This window comes from Bos indicus x Bos taurus, chromosome 26 (genome assembly GCF_003369695.1).
Source record: "Bos indicus x Bos taurus breed Angus x Brahman F1 hybrid chromosome 26, Bos_hybrid_MaternalHap_v2.0, whole genome shotgun sequence".
In the NCBI taxonomy this organism is placed as follows: Eukaryota; Metazoa; Chordata; class Mammalia; order Artiodactyla; family Bovidae; genus Bos; species Bos indicus x Bos taurus.
Genome location: NC_040101.1, coordinates 44,299,352 through 44,318,941, shown reverse-complemented (window position 1 = coordinate 44,318,941; position 19,590 = coordinate 44,299,352). Strand labels below are relative to the sequence as shown.

The 19,590-nt window shown below is 39.7% G+C and overlaps 1 protein-coding gene across 4 annotated transcripts in view; it reads right to left on the bottom strand.

Moving 5' to 3' along the window:
• The window catches only part of PRKG1 (protein kinase cGMP-dependent 1), a 1,417,535-nt gene that overhangs the window by 119,890 nt on the left and 1,278,055 nt on the right, over nucleotides 1-19,590 (bottom strand). For all 4 annotated transcript variants that reach the window (XM_027529231.1, XM_027529230.1, XM_027529232.1 and 1 more), the window contains one exon: nucleotides 7,105-7,179. In XM_027529231.1, coding sequence (XP_027385032.1) covers nucleotides 7,105-7,179 — 75 coding nt within the window. The remainder of the gene's footprint in view (nucleotides 1-7,104; nucleotides 7,180-19,590) is intronic.

Here is a 19,590-nt window from a genome sequence, read left to right as displayed (position 1 = left end):
ACTAGAACTTAAACAACAACTATCATTGTCTACTCCTCCATTCTTGAAACCCTCTCCATCTCTGCCTTCTGTGATGCTAATTGGTTTTCCTTCTACCTCTCTCCTTTCCAACTAGTCTTTGGACATGGAGTGTGTGTGTGTGTGTGTGAAATCTTTCCCCCTTTTCTGATTTGTCACTGCTAAAGTTCCTCAAGAATCAATCCTCAGTGCTATACTATTCTCATACACTGCATTCTCTTTCATTCACATCTCTAATTACCATTTACCATCTAAATTCTCATTATTTTCAAATGAATACCAACCTCTTCTCTGAGCTCCAAGCCTGCCTAACCATGTCTCAAAATCACCTCATATGTAACCTGAGTAAAAATGAAGTTATAACGATCCCACTCTGCAAATGCGGCCACCATTCTTTATCTTAGTGGATGCCACTGCTTCCCTCTGGTTTCCAGACCGAACACTCTTACATCATCCTTGGCCTTTGTGCCCTTCATCTCCAATATCTATTTCCTTAAGAAAACTTATTGGCTTTGCCATCTAACTAGCTCCAAATGCTTTTCTCTATTCACACTACTGTCACTCAATCCTATCTGCTATCAGCTTTTATCTGGAAAATATTCTGACTGTTCCTGCTTTCACATTTTCACTCCTCCAAACAGAGGAAAGAGTGCATAATTATAAGGCCAGAGCGCATAATTACAAACCAACTCATCACATTTGCTAGCCTACAAGCCTGAAGTGCTTTCTCTAAATCCTTAAATCCCATCTCCATCTTGCATATTCCAAGTCCCAGACATATTGGTTTATTCCTTGAATATGTAATGTTGTCTCCTAACTTGGGGACTTTGTACATGCTGTTTGTCTGTCTAGAATACTATCAACACTTCTTGCCCAACTAATACCAGCTAATGCTTTCCTAGCCAGTACCAGCTAATTCTTCAAAATTCAGCTCAAATCTAGTTAAAACGTCACTTCCTCAGAGAAATGTTCCCGGAATAATTAATGTGTCTCTTTCCTCCACTGGACCATAGGTACCATGATGGCAAGGAGCATGGCTATTTTATTCATTGCTTTATATGTAACCTTTTGTAGGCACACAGAAAATATTGGTTAAATAAGTGAATGCATATGACAAATGGAATGAACACGAATAATGCTGTTACATAGATCAATCAACCTATCTATGTATCTACCCATCTACCAACTCATTGGAAAAGATCCTAATGTTGGCAAAGACTGAAGGCAAAAGGAGAAGAAGGTGGCAGAGGATGAGATGGTTAGATAGCATCACCGACATGAGTTTGAGCAAACTCCTGGGAGATAGTGAAGGACAGGGATGCCTGGCATGCTTCAGTCCATGGAGTCACAAAGAGCTGGACATGACTTATCTACTGAACAACATCTACTTACCTACATACCTATCTACCAAGCAATGCAGATTTAATAAACATGACCACACTCAAAGATTTATAGAGATTTTGTCATAAGAAACAGTTCCTCCATATGAAAAACAATACCATTAATCAACTGAGATCATAAATAAATGCACTCATGAATCTATACTCACATAACTATCAGACCTTCTCAACTAAAGGGCTTAGATATGAATCCCTTCAGAGCATCAGGATAGAGTTAGAGCTGGTGAGTCAACTGGCATAAGATGCTGTACTCATTTTCTATGAGTGTCATGACATATAATAATTTGGAAAGTACTGCTAGATGGGACCAGTTTGAGAGTATTTTTTGTTGTTTGGTGCCTTTTTTTTTTTTTTTTGAAGCAATGATTTAGATTGTATTTTCAAAAGCACAGTAAATTGAATCAACAAGGATACAAACTGAATCAGTTTATAATATTAGAATCCATTCACTGTGTTATCAGGTCACCACAAAAATTATGTTTAAGAACTATATATAATCATATTATAAATGCTTATAATATGCTGCTGCTAAGTCACTTCAGTTGTGTCCGACTCTTGACCCCATAGACGGCAGCCCACCAGGCTCACCCGTCCCTGGGATTCTCCAGGCAAGAATACTGGAGTGGGTTGCCATTTCCTTCTCCATTGCATGAAAGTGAAAAGTGGAAGTGAAGTCGCTCAGTTATGATAGGTGTTAAATCAAAAAAGCAGAATATAAAGTTGTAAATGACCATAAGTACAATTTTAAACACAAAGATAGTTAATAGAAGTTATACTTGATTTGTTTAGACTGTGATTTTTGCTTTTTAATCTATATCACTATGTTCTTTTAGGGTGAAAATATAAAATAGTTTAATTAAAAATAGACAGCATTATAAATAAAACACTGACTTTAATTTGCTATTTTGTTTTTCTGCTCTGTATAACCCTAATCAGGGAATATAGCTGTGGTATACATAAATCCCTCATTGAAGACCAGTTTTTATACCAAAAATTCTTATGATTATTACAATTACATATATTTCAACTTAATATATATAAGTATTTCCTTCAGAAAAAGAGATATTTTGCCTATAACTACTGAGTACAAATTCAACAATAAGCAATGATAGCTAACTTGAAAATATTTCATTTAAGAAGTAGTCTATATTCATATATCAGAAACACTTAGAATGAAATAGAATGTGTGCTTTTTTTCCTATTTGATTTTCTGCATGGTTATTTTTTAATAAGACAGGATATAAAAATGAAGATCAGTCTCTCTACCCAAACAGAGCTTTATCACAAGAAGTATCATAACCTAGAAGTAAATATTGAAAATAATTATTGAATTACATATCAGTCTCCCCACTAAACTGCAAGACCCTTACTATTAAAAAATATGTTTTATATTTGTTATGCACACTGTAAAGTACAATCCTTAACTTATCATAAGCATATTTCTAAATGTTTATTAAATGAATAAAAACACAGTCTCTAAGGAAAATAATGTAATGAAAATTCCTTTCCTTTAATGAAAATATCTTTCATCATACATGCTACTTTCTGCTCTAAATAAGATTTAATGAGCTTTACCTTCAATCTGAGGTTGTCTCATCTAATGTCTTTGTGATTATAACTTCATATTTTAAAAAGAAGAAGCCCTTAGTGGATAATTAACAGCAATTAAGATAAGCTTAAACATGCCATAAAGGTAAAGTTTCTGTCATGGATAATTGTCTTTCTAGGAAATATATCTCATGAGACAGGGCACCTATTCTGCAGTAGAATAGTTTTGTTTTGTTTTTTTTGGAGAAGAGTTTTGAGAAACATTTCCCTGGGATATTTCTTTCAAGTCAAACTTTCTGGACCAGCCATCCAAACTGAACACTTGGTATGGTTTCTCTGAAAGATATGGTCTGTTTTCTGCCACTGAATCCTGACTGTGCTAACAGCTAAGTTTCTACAACTGAGTTTCTAAATGTCTCAAGTGAATCCATCTTTACTATCAGTCTTACCTTTTTTCTTTTTACCCAAATAGGCATAGTCAATGAGACAATGCCAACAATAATTTCACATGAATAAATAACATGATCATTTTAGTTGGGTTTTATAAAATACTAATCTTATGTTTAGTGGATTTTGCACAGTCAAGGGGACCTTGAAAGAATAAAGCTTACACTGGGTAGCCAAATCGTCACCTCAGTTTTAAATGGTACAGGATTTGTGATCTATATAGAAACCCAGAGGCATTAACAAAATTACCCAGGGAATTTAGATCAATTGGAGCCTGTTCCTATCCCCTGCAGTGCTGGCAAACCTCATAAGTTCGTTAAATACAAAGTGAAGGCACAATGTACTGAAGGGAAAGAAATCCAATAGGAAGAGAAAACAGTGCTGTCACAAATAGATGTTTAAACATGTTAGTTCAACTTAAAAATCCTCCCCCGGGGAATAATTTAACAGTTTTCCTACTCTGAGTGATAAGACACCTAATTAAGAAGACACTTTGAACTTCAGAAATCTTTAGATGTTGATTATTTATTAGAAAGCTATAAAATGCTAACAGTGTAAAAAGCATTACAACATGCCATAAAGGTAAAGTTTCTGTCATGGATAATTGTCTTTCTAGGAAAGACACCTCCTCAAGTAATTATAGTTATTTCGAAGAATAAAATGCACATTATGCATCTCTCTAGAATTTAGATCAATGGTCTTAGACTTTCATTTTTCATCAAGCTATTCCCTTTTTCTAAATAATAATCAATGTTAAAGTATGTGGGTTATGCTTTCATTTGGATTTAGTATTAATTGAATAGAAAAATTCAAACTAATTTATCCTAGTTGATTTATATGCAAGTATAAATATAATGATTAATTTATAATCCATTAAATTTATACTTCAAAGAACAGCATTTAAATGTAGGTCATCATTTTATTGCCCTTTTTGAACTTTCTTTGAACTAAATGTTTCTATTTTATTAAAATGATACAGATAATTTCCAAGCTAGGTTTAATTTTACAATATGCTACTAAATTGAGACAAGTTTGCCTACATAAGATTAAAAAGTACTGTCTCAGATATAACTTGTTCTATATAATAGATCTGCAATAAATTGTCTGAACATCAAACCATCTAGCAAATACATTAAATATCCAGTGATTGCTTCTACAAATAATACCATCTACTTGTATAGCCCTTTATAATTTACCAAGTATTTTTACATATTGCCATTAATTAAATCACTAAATAACATTATAGAGGTAAAATAATGAGACTGAGAGACTGATGTTAAGACAGGACCAAAATTAGTTGGTTGGCAATAACACAGCCAGGGGTAGAACCTGAGGCTTCTAGTTCTCATTCAGAGTCATGTTTCTTTGTATTGATGGATTCTCTTCCAGTGGGAAGACCTGTTGCTACACCTATCTTCTAATTGTCTGAATCTGAATCTCAATAGATTCGCTTTCCTGCCTACCTTTAGTTAAAGCATGTGCAAGTGAACCCATAAATGCCCAGAATTAATGAGACATATACACAATTTAACCTTTGTAAGGCCAGCAGTACACTGAGAAGGATATAACTAATTCATAATTGCTTTCCCACCCCTGATCAGTTTTAAGCCAGTGACTGCCCTTGACTTTGGGTAGAATAAATAGGAAAAACATTCATTAGAGAATCTGTCTAAAATGTAACAGAGACACAGAAGTAGATCAAAGATATATTTCAGTTTAAAAGACCTTCAACTTTTTCCAGTAACTCTACAAATATTTAGATAGTTGCTCAAGTACTATTTTAGATAAACCTTAAATACTATCACTAATTGTACACATAAAACATATATAAAATGAAATGTGTGAGTATATATATACAAATATAAATATATATAAAATGATCCATAGTAACCTTATTTAAAGATACAAACTCAAGAAAAACTTTGCTGACATAAATTATAAATATGAGCGTTCATATAGCAAGAAAATGTTCCTTTAGGGATAAAGTCTAATAATAAGCAAGTTTTATAACTTTAAAACTGATAAGGAACATTAAATGACTCTCCTCTGCCATTTCAGGATGATTAATGCAAATACCAGAAACTAAAGTCTAAGTTTAGCATTCATATGTATTTTAACCTAAAGTAGAAAACCAGAAAATTCATCCCAATCAGCCACAGTACAGGAAATACTGATGACTACGTGGAGCTTGCTTAATGTTAACACTGGCTTAGTGTAGTTTCCTCAGGGAATCTTAGCAGGGGCACTGCTGGTACCTGACTACAGGATGTAAGTCTATGTCCCTCCAAAGAGCAGAGGAAACAAAAGCAAATTATATAGAGAAGAAAATGTGAATATATGTATATAGCTTTGAAAATAATAGAATTTTATTTGTCAAAATGAATTATAATAATTATTTAGTTCTAGTCCAAATTTTGAGTCTTCATAGATTCTCAAGGCAAAAGAAATTATTTTATCCTTTTTTAGGTTACTACAAGACCAATCAATCAGATTCTTCTCCTGCACCATCTAGTCACTGATATTAGTTGATTCAAACCTTCCTGTATCCTATATGATATCAAATACAAAATTGTATTTACTCAGGTTACCTTCTTGGGAGAAAGAACAGGATTATATAGATTATACTTTTTAAAAAATTAATGTAAAATTCTTGCAGAAAGTAGTCAATCTCAACTTACTTCACATTTTTGTTTAAAAAAAAAAGTAAAGCTTCGTTTTAAAGCAAATTATTCTAGTAGATAAAAATGTACTCTGTTATATAAAAATACAGTGGTATATGTACTATCTCATAACTTTATGTACTATCTCAAATCATAACAACACAAGTTGTGAAATAAAATTCATATTTTATGGCAAGACAAGAAAAATTCAAACAAAAAGTTTTCTCTGCCCTTTGGTCTCCTCTCTGTCCGCAATATGCCTTGTGTATGTGTATCGTGTAGTGACCAAACCTACCCCACGGGCAGAAATACCTGCTCAACCAGAAAGGGCAACATTCTCCCAGCAACAATAAAACAACTCCTTAAAGATAACTTTCCTACTTGAATTTTTAAGGGGTCATATGACACTTACATCTGGATTATGTCAAAAATATGTCTTTTGATGTATAGCCCTCTGTCCAAAAAAAAAAAAAAAACTTACATTAATGGTGCTTTGACTTCTGGTGGGCAGGAACAGTTCTCAGAGCTTTCTGAGATGTTCTTGAGGGTTATAACTCAAGTTTGGCTCTAACAAAATTTTCCACTTCTTTCTTAGATCAACTGATTAGTTTTCACTGACAAAGTTCAATGTAAAGCAACAGTGTACTCACATGAGGAAATATTTCCAGCCTTATTATTTATCATGCAATTTCACAAACTGGTGAACTCAACTGCAATTCATTCAGGAAGTGTTTTCAGTGAAAGAAATAATGCATTTATAGTCAATTATTTGTACTGGATTTTAAACTAATCATTTTCCCTTCTACAGATGATCTTCCTCACCAAATTAAGGTTTCATATTTAAGGACAGACATACTAAGTAAGCATACTATGTAATAATTATCTTGAGCAGCTTGCTTATTTTCACTCATAAGTAGTTACTTTCTTTCCAACAGAATGTTGAGCTTTAAGTTCAACAAAATATTTGACCTTACGTCTATTCAAAACCATGTTTTAAAAATCAAAATTAGGGCCATCAGATTTTCACTTACTTTGCTTTAGCTTCTGCATCTTCATATGCTTTATTAGAAACATCATCTAATCCTCCAATCAAATGTTTGAAAGAGCTGTCAGAGAGGAAAAAAGCAGTGATTATGATAAATCGTCACCAAAGTGGTAACAATGACAGCATAGTCAATGACACACTGAAACAATCTGAAAGGATCTAAATAAAAATGAATTTAAACATTTAATATCAGTGCATTATTAAGAAACATATCAGATAATGATATAAACTGAGAGCAGGAAACATCTTTTAAAGTGCTGTGAGATTTTACATTTTAATTTTAAATCTCTATAATGTTAATACATGCAAATGGCTTTGCTTGCCAGTTCAGTTCAGTCACTCAGTCCTGTCCGACTCTTTGCGACCCCATGAATCACAGCACGCCAGGCCTCCTTGTCCATCACCAACTCCCGGAGTTCACTCAAACTCATGTCCATCAAGTCGGTCATGCCATCCAGCCATCTCATTCTCTGTCGTCCCTTTCTCCTCCTGCCCCCAATCCCTCCCAGCATCAGGCTTTTTTCCAATGAGTCAACTCTTTGCATGAGGTGGCCAAAGTATTGGAGTTTCAGCTTCAGCATCAGTCCTTCCAATGAACACCCAGGACTGATCTCCTTTAGGATGGACTGGTTAGATCTCCTTGCAGTCCAAGGGACTCTCAAGAGTCTTCTTCAACACATTTGTAGTGAGTATTATAAAACAAAACATGCATGAAACATGTAGGATGTTTGCTAATTTAAATCTAAATGTTGCTTTGTCATTTTTACATACACTTAAAAAAAATAACCTATAAAGAGAAACTTGACACTCTGCTTGGGGGCTGACTGGAAGGGGAAAGGAGTAGCTATTACATCAGGCCCTTGGGTAATGATCTCATCTGTGGAACAGGGTAACTAGAATGCTGGGCTAAATACACCAAGTATTTCTTTTCTTTTTTTTTCCCTTTGATGTGGTCCATTTTTATAGTCTTTGTTGAATTTGTTACAATACTGCTTCTGTTTTATCTTTTGGTTTTTTGGCTGCAAGGCATGTGGGTCTTAGCTACCCCACCAGGGATCCTGCACTGAAAGGTGAAGTCTTACCCACAAGTCCACAAGGAAAGTCTCTATACTAAGTATTTTTCATACAAAAAGGAAACAAAACACAATGACTAGACAAAAAGTCAAAGAATCAAGAATTGCATTCCATGGAGTATCAAGTTTTCTTTAACGAACATTCAGTTCAGTTCAGTTGCTCAGTCATGTCCAATTCTTTGTGACCCCATGGACTGCAGCACGCCAGGGCTCCCTGTCCATCCTCAACTCCTGGATTTCACCCAAACCCATGTGCACTGAGTCCGTGATGCCATCCAACCATCTCATCTCCTGTTGTCCCCTTCTCCTCCTGCCCTCAATCTTTCCCAGTATCAGTGTCTTTACAAATGAGTCAGCTCTTCGCATCAGGTGGCAAAGGCATTGAGTTTCAGCTTCAATATCAGTCCTTACAAAGAACACCCAGGACTGATCTCCTTTAGGATGGACTGGTTGGATCTCCTCGCAGTCCAAGGTACTTTCAAGAATCTTCTTCAATACCACAGTTCAAAAGCAAGGGAATGGCAAACTACTTCAGTACTCTTGCCTTGAGAAGCCCATGAAAGTATGAAAAGGTAAAATGAACTTATTAATGAGGGTCAAATAAATGAATGTGAATGAATGAGCAATAGGCAGCAGTCCATATAAAAGTTTCAAAAATATAATTAATGATAAATAAATGATAAATGTTATCTCCATGGTTGATAATGGTTAAAATATGATTTTGGCCATTGTTCTTTATGTGGTAAAACTGCCCATTTTCCTATTGAATATTTTAGTTATTATTAGAGAAATCCTTCTTTGAGAAACTCCTTAAAGTGAGATGGGCTTATGTTGTAAAGTAAAAGACATATCTTTAATTATGAAAAAAATGATAACATCTGATTTCCTGTTTTCATAAATAATTTGAAATTTAAACACAGAAAGTTTAAGTTATTTATCCAAAATGATAGCAGTTTAGAATTATAATCCATTTTCTCTGATACCCAATCCTTTCCTTTATAATACTTTAATATTTTAAACACAACCAAATCTAAACATTGTGAAAAGGCACTAACAGAGGAAAAAGGAGAATTAAGTGGTAAAAACAAAGAGCAAGAACTACTAAAATGTAGCTTTTTAAAAATACTGGTATACCTGTGATGGATTCATTTTGATATTTGGCAAAACTAATACAATTATGTAAAGTTTAAAAATAAAATAAAATTAAAAAAAAAACTCAGATCTATTAATACATTGTTTTCTTAAACATTTAAAATGCATAGCAATTTGAAAATTCAAATAGTTACAAAAATTCCTGTCTTCCTCCTTCAGTTCAGTTCAGTTGCTAAGTCCTGTCAGACTCTTTGTGACTCCATGAACTAGAGAACGCCAGGCCTCCCTGTCCATCACTAACTCCCAGAGTTTATTCAAACTCATGGCCATCAAGATGGTGATGCCATCCAACCATCTCATCCTCTGTTGTCCCCTTCTCCTCCCACCGTCAGTCTTTCCCAGCATCAGGGTTTTTGCCAATGAATCAGTTCTTTGCAACAGGTGGCCAAAGTATTGGAGTTTCAATTTAGCATCAGTCCTTTCAATGAATATTCAGGACTAATTTCCTTTAGGATGGACTGGATGGATCTCCTTGCTGTCAAGGGACTCTCAAGAGGCTTCTCCAACACCACAGTTTCAAAAGCATCAATTCCTTGGGACTCAGATTTGTTTACATCCAACTCTCACATCCATACACAACTATTAGAAGAATCATAGCTTTTACGAGATGGAACTTTGTTGGCAAAGTAATGGCAGCTTTTTAATATGCTGTCTAAGTTGGTCATAACTTTTCTTCCAAGGAGCAAGTGTCTTTTAATTTCATGGATGCAGTCACCATCTGCAGTGATCTTCAGTTCAGTTCAGTTCACTCACTCAGTCTTGTCTGACTCTATGACCCCATGAATCACAGCATACCAGGCCTCCCTGTCCATCACCAAATCCCGGAGTTCACACAAATTCTTGTGGATTGGGTCGGTGATGCCATCCAGCCATCTCATCCTCTGTCCTTCCCTTCTCCTCTGGCCCCCAATCCCTCCCAGCATCAGGGTCTTTTCCAATGAGTCAACTCTTCACATGAGGTGGCCAAAGTATTGGAGTTTCAGCTTCAGCATCAGTCCTTCCAATGAGCACCCAGGACTGATGTCCTTTAGGATGGACTGGTTGGATCTCCTTGCAGTCCAAGGGACTCTCAAGAGTCTTCTCCAACACCACAGTTCAAAAGCATCAATTCTTCAGTGCTCAGCTTTCTTCACAGTCCAACTCTCATATCCATACATGACCACTGGAAAAACCATAGCCTTGACTAGATGGACCTTTGTTGGCAAAGTAATGTCTCTGCTTTTGAACATGCTGTCTAGGTTGGACATAAGTTTTATTCCAAGGAGTAAGTGTCTTTTAATTTCATGGCTGCAATCACCATCTACAGTGACTTTGGAGCCCCAAAAAATGAAGTCTGACACTGTTTCCCCATCTATTTCCCATGAAGTGATGCGACCAGATGCCATGATCTTCGTTTTCTGAATGTTGAGCTTTAAGCCAACTTTTCACTCTCTTCTTTCACTTTCATCAAGAGGCTCTTTAGTTCTTCTTCACTTTCGGCCATAAGGGTGGTGTCATCTGCATATATGAGGTTATTGATATTTCTCTCAGCAATCTTGATTCCAGCTTGTGCTTCATCCTGTCCAGTATTTCTCATGATGTACCCTGGATATAAGTTAAATAAGCAGGGTGACAATATACAGCCTTGACATACTCCTTTCCTATTTGGAACAAGTCTGTTGTTCCATGTGCAGTTCTAATTGTTGTTTCCTGACCTGTATACAGGTTTCTCAGGAGGCAGGTCAGGTGATCTGGTATTCCCATCTCTTTAAGAATTTCCCACAATTTGTTGTGATCCACACCGTCAAAGGCTTTGGCATAATCAATAAAGCAGAAAGAGATGTTTTCCTGGAACTCTCTTGCTTTTTCCATGATCCAGTGGATGTTGGCAATTTGATCTCTGGTTCCTCTGCCTTTTCTAAAACCAACTTGAACAGCAGGAAGTTCACGGTTCACATATTGATGAAGCCTGGCTTGGAGAATTTTGAGCATTACTTTACTAGCGTGTGAGATGAGTGCAATTGTGCAGTAGTTTGAGCATTCTTTGGCATTTCCTTTCTTAGGGATTGGAATGAAAACTGACCTTTTCCAGTCCTGTGGCCACTGCTGAGTTTTCCAAACTTGTTGGCATATTGAGTGCAGCACTTTCATAGCATCATCTTTCAGGATTTGAAATAACTCAACTGGAATTCCATCACCTCAACTAGCTTTGATCGTAGCGATGCTTTCTAAGACCCACTTGACTTCACATTCCAGGATGTCTGGCTCTCGGTGAGTGATCACACCATCATGATTATCTGGGTCGTGAAGGTCTTTTTTGTACAGTTCTTTTGTGTATTCTTGCATTAGGTCCATACTGTTTCTGTCCTTTATCGAGCCCATTTTTTGCATGAAATATTCCCTTGGTATCTCTAATTTTCTTGAAGAGATCTCTTGTCTTTCCCATTCTGTTGTTTTCCTCTATTTCTTTGCATTGATCGCTGAGGATGGCTTTCTTATCTCTTCTGGCTATTCTTTGGAACTCTGCATTCAGATGCTTATATATTTCCTTTTCTCCTTTGCTTTTTGCTTCTCTTTTCACAGCTCTTTGTAAGGCCTCCTAAGACAGCCATTTTGCTTTTTTGCATTTCTTTTCCATGGGGATGATCTTGATCCCTGTCTCCTGTACATTGTCACGAACCTCCATCCATAGTTCATCAGATACTCTATCAGATCTAGTTCCTTAAATCTATTTCTCACTTCCACTGTATAATCATAAGGGATTTGATTTAGGTCATACCTGAGTGGTCTAGTGGTTTTCCCCACTTTCTTCAATTTAAGTCTGAATTTGGCAATAAGGAGTTCATGATCTGAGCCACGGTCGGCTCCCCGTCTTGTTTTTGTTGACTGTATAGAGCTTCTCCATCTTTGACTGCAAAGAATATAATCAGTCTGATTTCAGTGTTGACCATCTGGTGATGTCCATGTGTACAGTCTTCTCTTGTGTTGTTGGAAGAGGGTGTTTGCTATGACCAGTGTGTTCTCTTGGCAAAACTCCGTTAGTCTTTGCCCTGCTTCATTCCGTATTTCAAGGCCAAATTTGCCTGTTACTCCAGGTGTTTCTTGACTTCCTACTCTTGCATTCTAGTCCCCTATAATGAAAAGGACATCTTTTTTGGGTGTTAGTTCTAAAGGTCTTGTTGGTCTTCATAGAACTGTTAACTTCAGCTTCTTCAGCATTACTGGTTGGGGCATAGGCTTGGATTACCGTTGTATTGAATGGTTTGCCTTGGAAATACACAGAGATCATTCTGTCATTTTTAAGATTGCATTCAAGTACTGCGTTTTGGACTCTTTTGTTGACTATGATGGCTACTCCATTTCTTCTAAGGGATTCCTGCCCACAGTAGTAGATATAATGGTCATCTGAGTTAAATTCACCCATTCCAGTCCATTTCAGTTCGCTGATTCCTAGAATGTTGATATTCACTCTTGCCATCTCTTGTTTGACCACTTCCAATTTGCCTTGATTCATGGACCTGACATTCCAGGTTCCTATGCAATATTGCTCTTTACAGCATCAGACCTTGCTTCCATCACCAGTCACATCCACAACTGGGTCTTGCTTTTGCTTTGGCTCCATCCCTTCATTCTTTCTGGAGTTATTTCTCCACTGATCTCCAGTAGCATATTGGGCCCCTACTGACCTGGGGAGTTCCTCTTTCAGTAGCCTATCATTATGCCTTTTCATACTGTTCATGGGGTTCTCAAGGCAAGAATACTGAAGTGGTTTGCCAGTCCCTTCTCCAGTGGACCACATTCTGTCAGACCTCTCCACCATGACCTGTCTGTCTTGGGTGGCCCCACACGGCATGGCTTAGTTTCACTGAGCTAGACATGGCTGTCTAATTTGATTTCAGATCTTCATCTTCCTGGTCAGATTCCTGTCATTACATTCTATATACCAACATCTCTATTAATATATCAATTATATATGACGATGTCCCAGGTCAGGGGCGGCAGCCAAGAGCAGCTAACGCACGCCTGAGGTCAGGGCAGCGTCCAAGAGGAGCTACCCCATACCTGAGGTCAGGGCGGTGGCCAAGACAAGCTACCACACGTCTAAGGTCAGGGGCGGCGGCTGAGAGGAGCTACCACACCCCCGAGGTCATGGGAGGCAGCCCAGAAGGGCAAGGAGGGTCGAGAGGAGCTACTCCCTGTTCAAGGTCAGGAGGGGTGGCCCTGAGGAGATACCCCTCGTGCAAGGTAAGGAGCAGTGGCTGCCCTTTGCTGGAGCAGCCATGAACAGATACCCCACGTCCAAGGTAAGAGAAACCCAAGACGGTAGGTGTTGGTAGAGGGCATCAGAAGGCAGACACACTGAAACCATAATCACAGAAAACTAGCCAGTCTAATCACAGGGACCACAGCCTTGTCTAACTCAATGAAACTAAGCCACTGTACTTTGGCCGAGCTGCAGCTGGTGGTGGCATGCGGTCACGGTCAGGGCCGCCTCACTCGAGAACGTTGTTCCCAGGATGTCGAGCCTCAGGGTCAGACTAGATGGAAGATGGATCTGTCGAGGACGGATAGAGGAAGATGGGAGGACGGCTCGCCGGCCCTGGTGGCCGAGTCTTGGGGCCCGCTCCGGGGATGGCCTGGAGCCGCTGGAGTCCCAGGCGTCGCGGGACCGCCCTCGTGTGTGGGTGGCGGTGGGATCTCGCGCTGGTTTTCCTGGTGGCCCGGCCGTGTCGGTGTTTTCTGGTCCCTGGACGGTGCCCCTGGACCCCCTGTCCTGCGGCCCCTCCCTGCATGCTTGCCGGCCCCTCCCTGCAGCCGCTGCCGGCCTTTCCTCCTCGTCCCGCGCTTGCGACCGGCCGCGTTCCCTTCCCCTGTCTAGGACCGAGCCTGCCTCGCCTCACGTGGGTGTCGCCCGCAGCGGCCGTGGCGTCCCCGGCGGAGCAGTGCCCCCGAGCCCTGAGAAAGGGGGCGGGGCGGAGAGCCTTGCGCGTGTGAGGGCCGTGGTGGCCGCGGCTATGCGGTGGGAGAGTGTTCTCCCGGCCGGCTGCGGCTCTGGGTGTGTCAGTGGCGGTGGGAGCGAGCCCCGTGAGGGGGTGGGGGCGCCAGTCCGTCGTCCCGGGTGTCCCGCTGGACCGCCCCTGTGCTGGGAGGCCTCTGGCGGTGAGATCCCGCGGTGGGCCCTGGCGGCCGACTCGCGTCCCCCAGGTCGCTTTGAGCCATTCCCCTCGCAGTGGTGCGCGGCCACTCCACCTCCACCGCCGGTTCCTTGGTGTTGGCCTCGTGTGACCGCGGCCCGTCGGTGCCCCTCTCCGTTTTTCCGTCCCCCTCAGTCCGCTCCCCGTCTGCTGCTCCCCGGGGCCGCGCCCTAGTGTGTCTGGCTTCCTGGGCCCGCCGCGGCCCCGGTCCTTTGCCCATTTCGCCGGCGCCTGTTCGCCGCTGCAGCCGTTGCATGCTGGACGAAGGGGCGCGCCCGTGACCCCCGCCGCGCCCCCGCTCCGGTGCGCTCGCCCTAGCGCGGGTGGGGTCCCCGGTCTGCCGCCCGCGGGCCGGTCGCGGGTGGACAGATGGACGCCGAGGGCGCGGGTCTGCCATGCACGGTGTGGCCTGGGCGGGCTCGCGACGGGGGAGGTGGGGGGACGGTGTGGAGGAGGGGGGCCCGCCGCCCTCCTCCTCGACCCTCATGGACCTAGACTGTGTGCGCGATTGGGCATCCTCGCTGAGGGCGGGAGGCGGCGGTCGGGTTTCCCGGCCCAGTGAGCGCCTTCCCGAGGCCCCTCTCCAGGCTGCCTCACCTTGGGGGTCTTCCTGCTCGCCGCCCAGAACCCGACGCATCCAGGGCCTATCCCCCTGCTCCCAGCACAACCGGCTCCTCGTGCTCGCTCCGCTCAGCGGACTTCCCTGGTGGCTCAGATGGTAAAGCATCTGTCTACAATGTGGGAGACCTGGGTTCGAGCCCTGGGTTGGGACGATCCCCTGGAGAAGGAAATGGCAATCCACTCCAGTACCCTTGCCTGGAAAATCCCATGGACAGAGGAGCCTGGTAGGCTACAGTCTATGGGGTCACAAAGTGTCGGACAGGACTGGGCAACTTCACTTTCAAATAGCAGGGAAGGGAACACAGCTCCACCCATCCATAGAAAATTGGATTAAAGATTTACTGAGCGTGGCCCCACCCATCAGAACAAGACCCAGTTTCCCCCTGTCAGTCTTTCCCATCCCCCTGTCAGTCTCTCCCATCAGGAAGCTTCCATGAGCCTCTTACCCTTCCATCTGCCCTCTGATGAGAGGGCAGACAGACTGAAAACCACAGTCACAGAAAACTAACCAATTTGATCACCTGGATCACAACCTTGTCTAACTCAATGAAACTATGAGCCATGCCATGTAGGGCCACCCAAGACGGATGGGTCATGGTGGACCGCTCTGACAAAACGCGGTCCACTGGAGAAGGGCATGGCAAAACACCTCAGTTATTCTTGCCCTGAGAACCCCGTGAACAGTATGAAGAGGCAGAAAGACAGGACAATGAAAGATGAACTCCCCAGGTCAGTAGGTGCCCAATATACTACTGGATATCAGTGGAGAAATAACTCCAGAAAGAATGAAGGGATGGAGCCAAACAAAAACAACACCCAGTTGTGGATGGGACTTGTGATAGAAGCAAAGTCCAATGCTGTAAAGAGCAATATTGCATAGGAACCTGGAATGCCAGGTCCATGAATCAAGGCAAGTTGAAAGTGGTCAAACAGGAGATGGCAAGAGTGAATGTCAACATTCTAGGAATCAGCGAACTAAAATGGACTGGAATGGGTGAATTTAACTCAGATGACCATTATATCTACTACTATGCACAGAAATCCTTTAGAAGAAATGGAGTAGCCATTAGAGTCAACAAGAGAGTCTGAAATGCAGTACTTGGATGCAATCTCAAAAACGACAGAATGATTTCTGTCCGTTTCCAAGGCAAACCATTCAATGTCACGGTAATCCAAGTCTATGCTCCAACCAGTAATGATGAAGAAGCTGAAATTGAACAGTTCTATGAAGACCAACAAGACCTTCTAGCACTAACACCCAAAACAGATGTCCTTTTCATTATAGGGGACTGGAATGCAAAAGTAAGAAGTCAAGAAACACCTCGAGTAATAGGCAAATTTGGCCTTGGAACACAGAATGAAGAAGGGCAAGGGCTAATAGAGTTTTGCCATGAAAACACATTGGTCATAGCAAACATCCTCTTCCAACAACATAAGAGAAGTCTCTATACATGGACATCACCAGATGGTCAACACCGAAATCAGGTTGATTATATACTTTGCGGCCAAAATGGAGAAGCTCTATACAGTTAGCCCTTGGTTAAAAATATAAATTTTCTATGGTGCTAATAATCCAATATTTATGATTTTTTTTTTACTGCTAGATAAAACAAAGTGAAGGGAAATGACATGCACTTACAAAAGGCCCCTATATTGATAGGACAGAAAATTATTTTTGAAGTAAATTCCCTCTAACTGAGGAAAACACTTTATTTAATGTGTAAGTGATTTTTTTTTATTATGGAAAAGTTTTTTAAATGAGAGAAGAAATTAAAATATCACTAAGAGTTCTCTTACCACAAATGACTAATAGGGACATCTTTATGTATTGATAACTTTTTTTTTTTCCTGCATAGCTTTATTTTTGTTTATAGAGATGCAAGCATAAAATAGCTATGATTAAATATGGTTTATTATTTTGACTTTAAACCTACTATTATAACATAAGCAAATGTGTTTATTCTTTAAAATTCCATAAGCAATATTTTCACAAAATAATAGGCCATTACACGTATACACATGATAGAATATCTATGTGTCCATCTATACACAGAAGCACAGACACCCAAAGACATACACACTCACATACACATAGAGATGAAGGAGTAGTCATGGCAACACTCTATAAAAAACATTTACATTTATACTCTCAATTAGAGATTAAACATATGGAATTTCTTTTCAAAATAAAAATATTCAGAAGTATAATCTTGACTTTATAATTGTATATGCTCCTTATAAATAATCTTTACTTAGAAAGCAATCCTGTCCAAATAATATTTTTTGAAACATGAGACAAATACATTCTGCTAATATTCTAAGTCTCCTAAAACAATAAGTTAACCAGTATAGCTAACTAGAAGTTTAAGAAAATGTAGAATTTTTGAGCAATATTAATAAGCTCCAAATACCTGTCTCTGTATCTCTGCACTGATCAATGAATAATTTAGGACATCTTGATAAACATAATTGATGGCATTACAGAATTTAGCATTCCTGGTGCAAGTCTGAAGTAACTAGTGTTTCATGGCTCCCTCTCACAGACACTCTGTAGGAACACCTGCCACCTGTATGGACCCTCATCAAACAAACATTTGAAACAATTTTGATATCACATGCCTTTTTAAATATTTACTTGGGTCTTAGGACATTTCTTGACTACAAAAGGAAAAGACTTTAGTTGTTCTAATCAGAATGGGATTATAATGAAAAGTTTTGGAAACACTAACGACTGGGTGAGCAGAAACTATAACATTATCAATTATAACAAATATAAGAGACTGGAGGAAAATCATTCAATTCTCTTTTAAAAAACAAACTCACAATTCATGTATGAGTTATATTTTAGGATTATAGAATAAAATAGTCAACCTCACATATACTCTGAGACATAACTTCAGAATAAATGTAGAGAACATTAATGAGCAAAAACTTTAATTCCGGGAATTTCAACAGCAAATCTTATTGTATACAACTAAGTATGAAACACTTTTCTGCTAATTTTCTTGGGATGTAAAATCAAACTTTAACAAATCCTGACCAAACTTTTTGAAGGAAGTGGATAACATGTGATTAAGTGTTAATCACTCAGTTGTGCCCGACTCTTTGCGACCCCATGGACTGCAGCCCACCAGGCTCCTCTGTCCATGAGATTTTTCCAGGCAGGATACTGGAGTGGGTTGCCATTTCCTTCTCCAGGAGATCTTCCCAATCCAGGGATTGAACCCAGGTCTCCTGCACTGCAGGGAGATTCTTTACCGAGTGAGCTACGAGGGAAGCCCCAACATGTGATTAGTTTAGTGTACTGAGGCAGAAAGAGCAGATGGGAAATCCCTCTTATGCTTAATGTTATAGTTTAAACATCCTTGCAAGGAAGGGGTGGAAAAGAAAGAGGAAGTAAAAAGGAAGGAAGGAGAGAAAAATGGATTAAAGAAAGGAGGAGGGAGAAAAGGAAGAAAGAAAAGGAGAAGGGAAGGGGGAAAATTATGACTCTTTCACATCAAGAATGGTATTTATAGAATTTCTTTTTAAGAAATATCAGTTATACTTTTCTAAGGATTCATTCATTTCTTCTAAGTTATCCATTTTATTGCCATATAGTTGCTGATAGTAGTCTCTTATGATCCTTTGTATTTCTGTGTTGTCTGTTGTGATCTCTCCATTTTCATTTCTAGTTTTGTTGATTTGATTCTTCTCCCTTTTTTTCTTGATAAAGTCTGGCTAATGGTTTGTCTATTTTATTTATCTTCTCAAAGAACAAGCTTTTAGTTTTCTTGATTTTTGGCATAGTCTACTTTGTTTCTTTTTCATTTATTTCTGCTCTAATTTTTATTATTTCTTTCCTTCTACTAACCCTGGGGTTCTTCATTTCTTCTTTTTCTAGTTGCTTTAGGTGTAAAGTTAAGTTCTTTATTTGATTTTTCTCTTGTTTCTTGAAGTAAGCTTGTATTGCTATGAACCTTCCCCTTGGCACTGCTTTCACTGAATCCCATAGGTTTTGGGCTATCGTGTTTAACTGAACCAGAAAGAAATAGAAAATCTTAACGGACCTGTCACAAGCACAGAAATCAAAACTTTAATCAAAAATCTTCCAACAAACAAAAGTCCAGGACCAGATGGCTTCACAGGTGAATTCTGCCAAAAATTTAGAGAAGAGCTAACACCTATCCTACTCAAACTCTTCCATAAAATTGCAGAGGAGGGTAAACTCCCAAACTCGTTCTATGAGGCCACCATCACCCTAATACCAAAACCAGACAAAGATGCCACACAAGAAAACTACAGGTTAATATCAATGATGAACATAGATGCAAAAATCCTCAACAAATTCTAGCAAACACAATCCAACAACATATTAAAAAGATCATACATCATGACCAAGTGGGCTTTATCCCAGGGATGCAAGGATTCTTCAATATTCACAAATCAATCAATGTGATACACCACATTAAC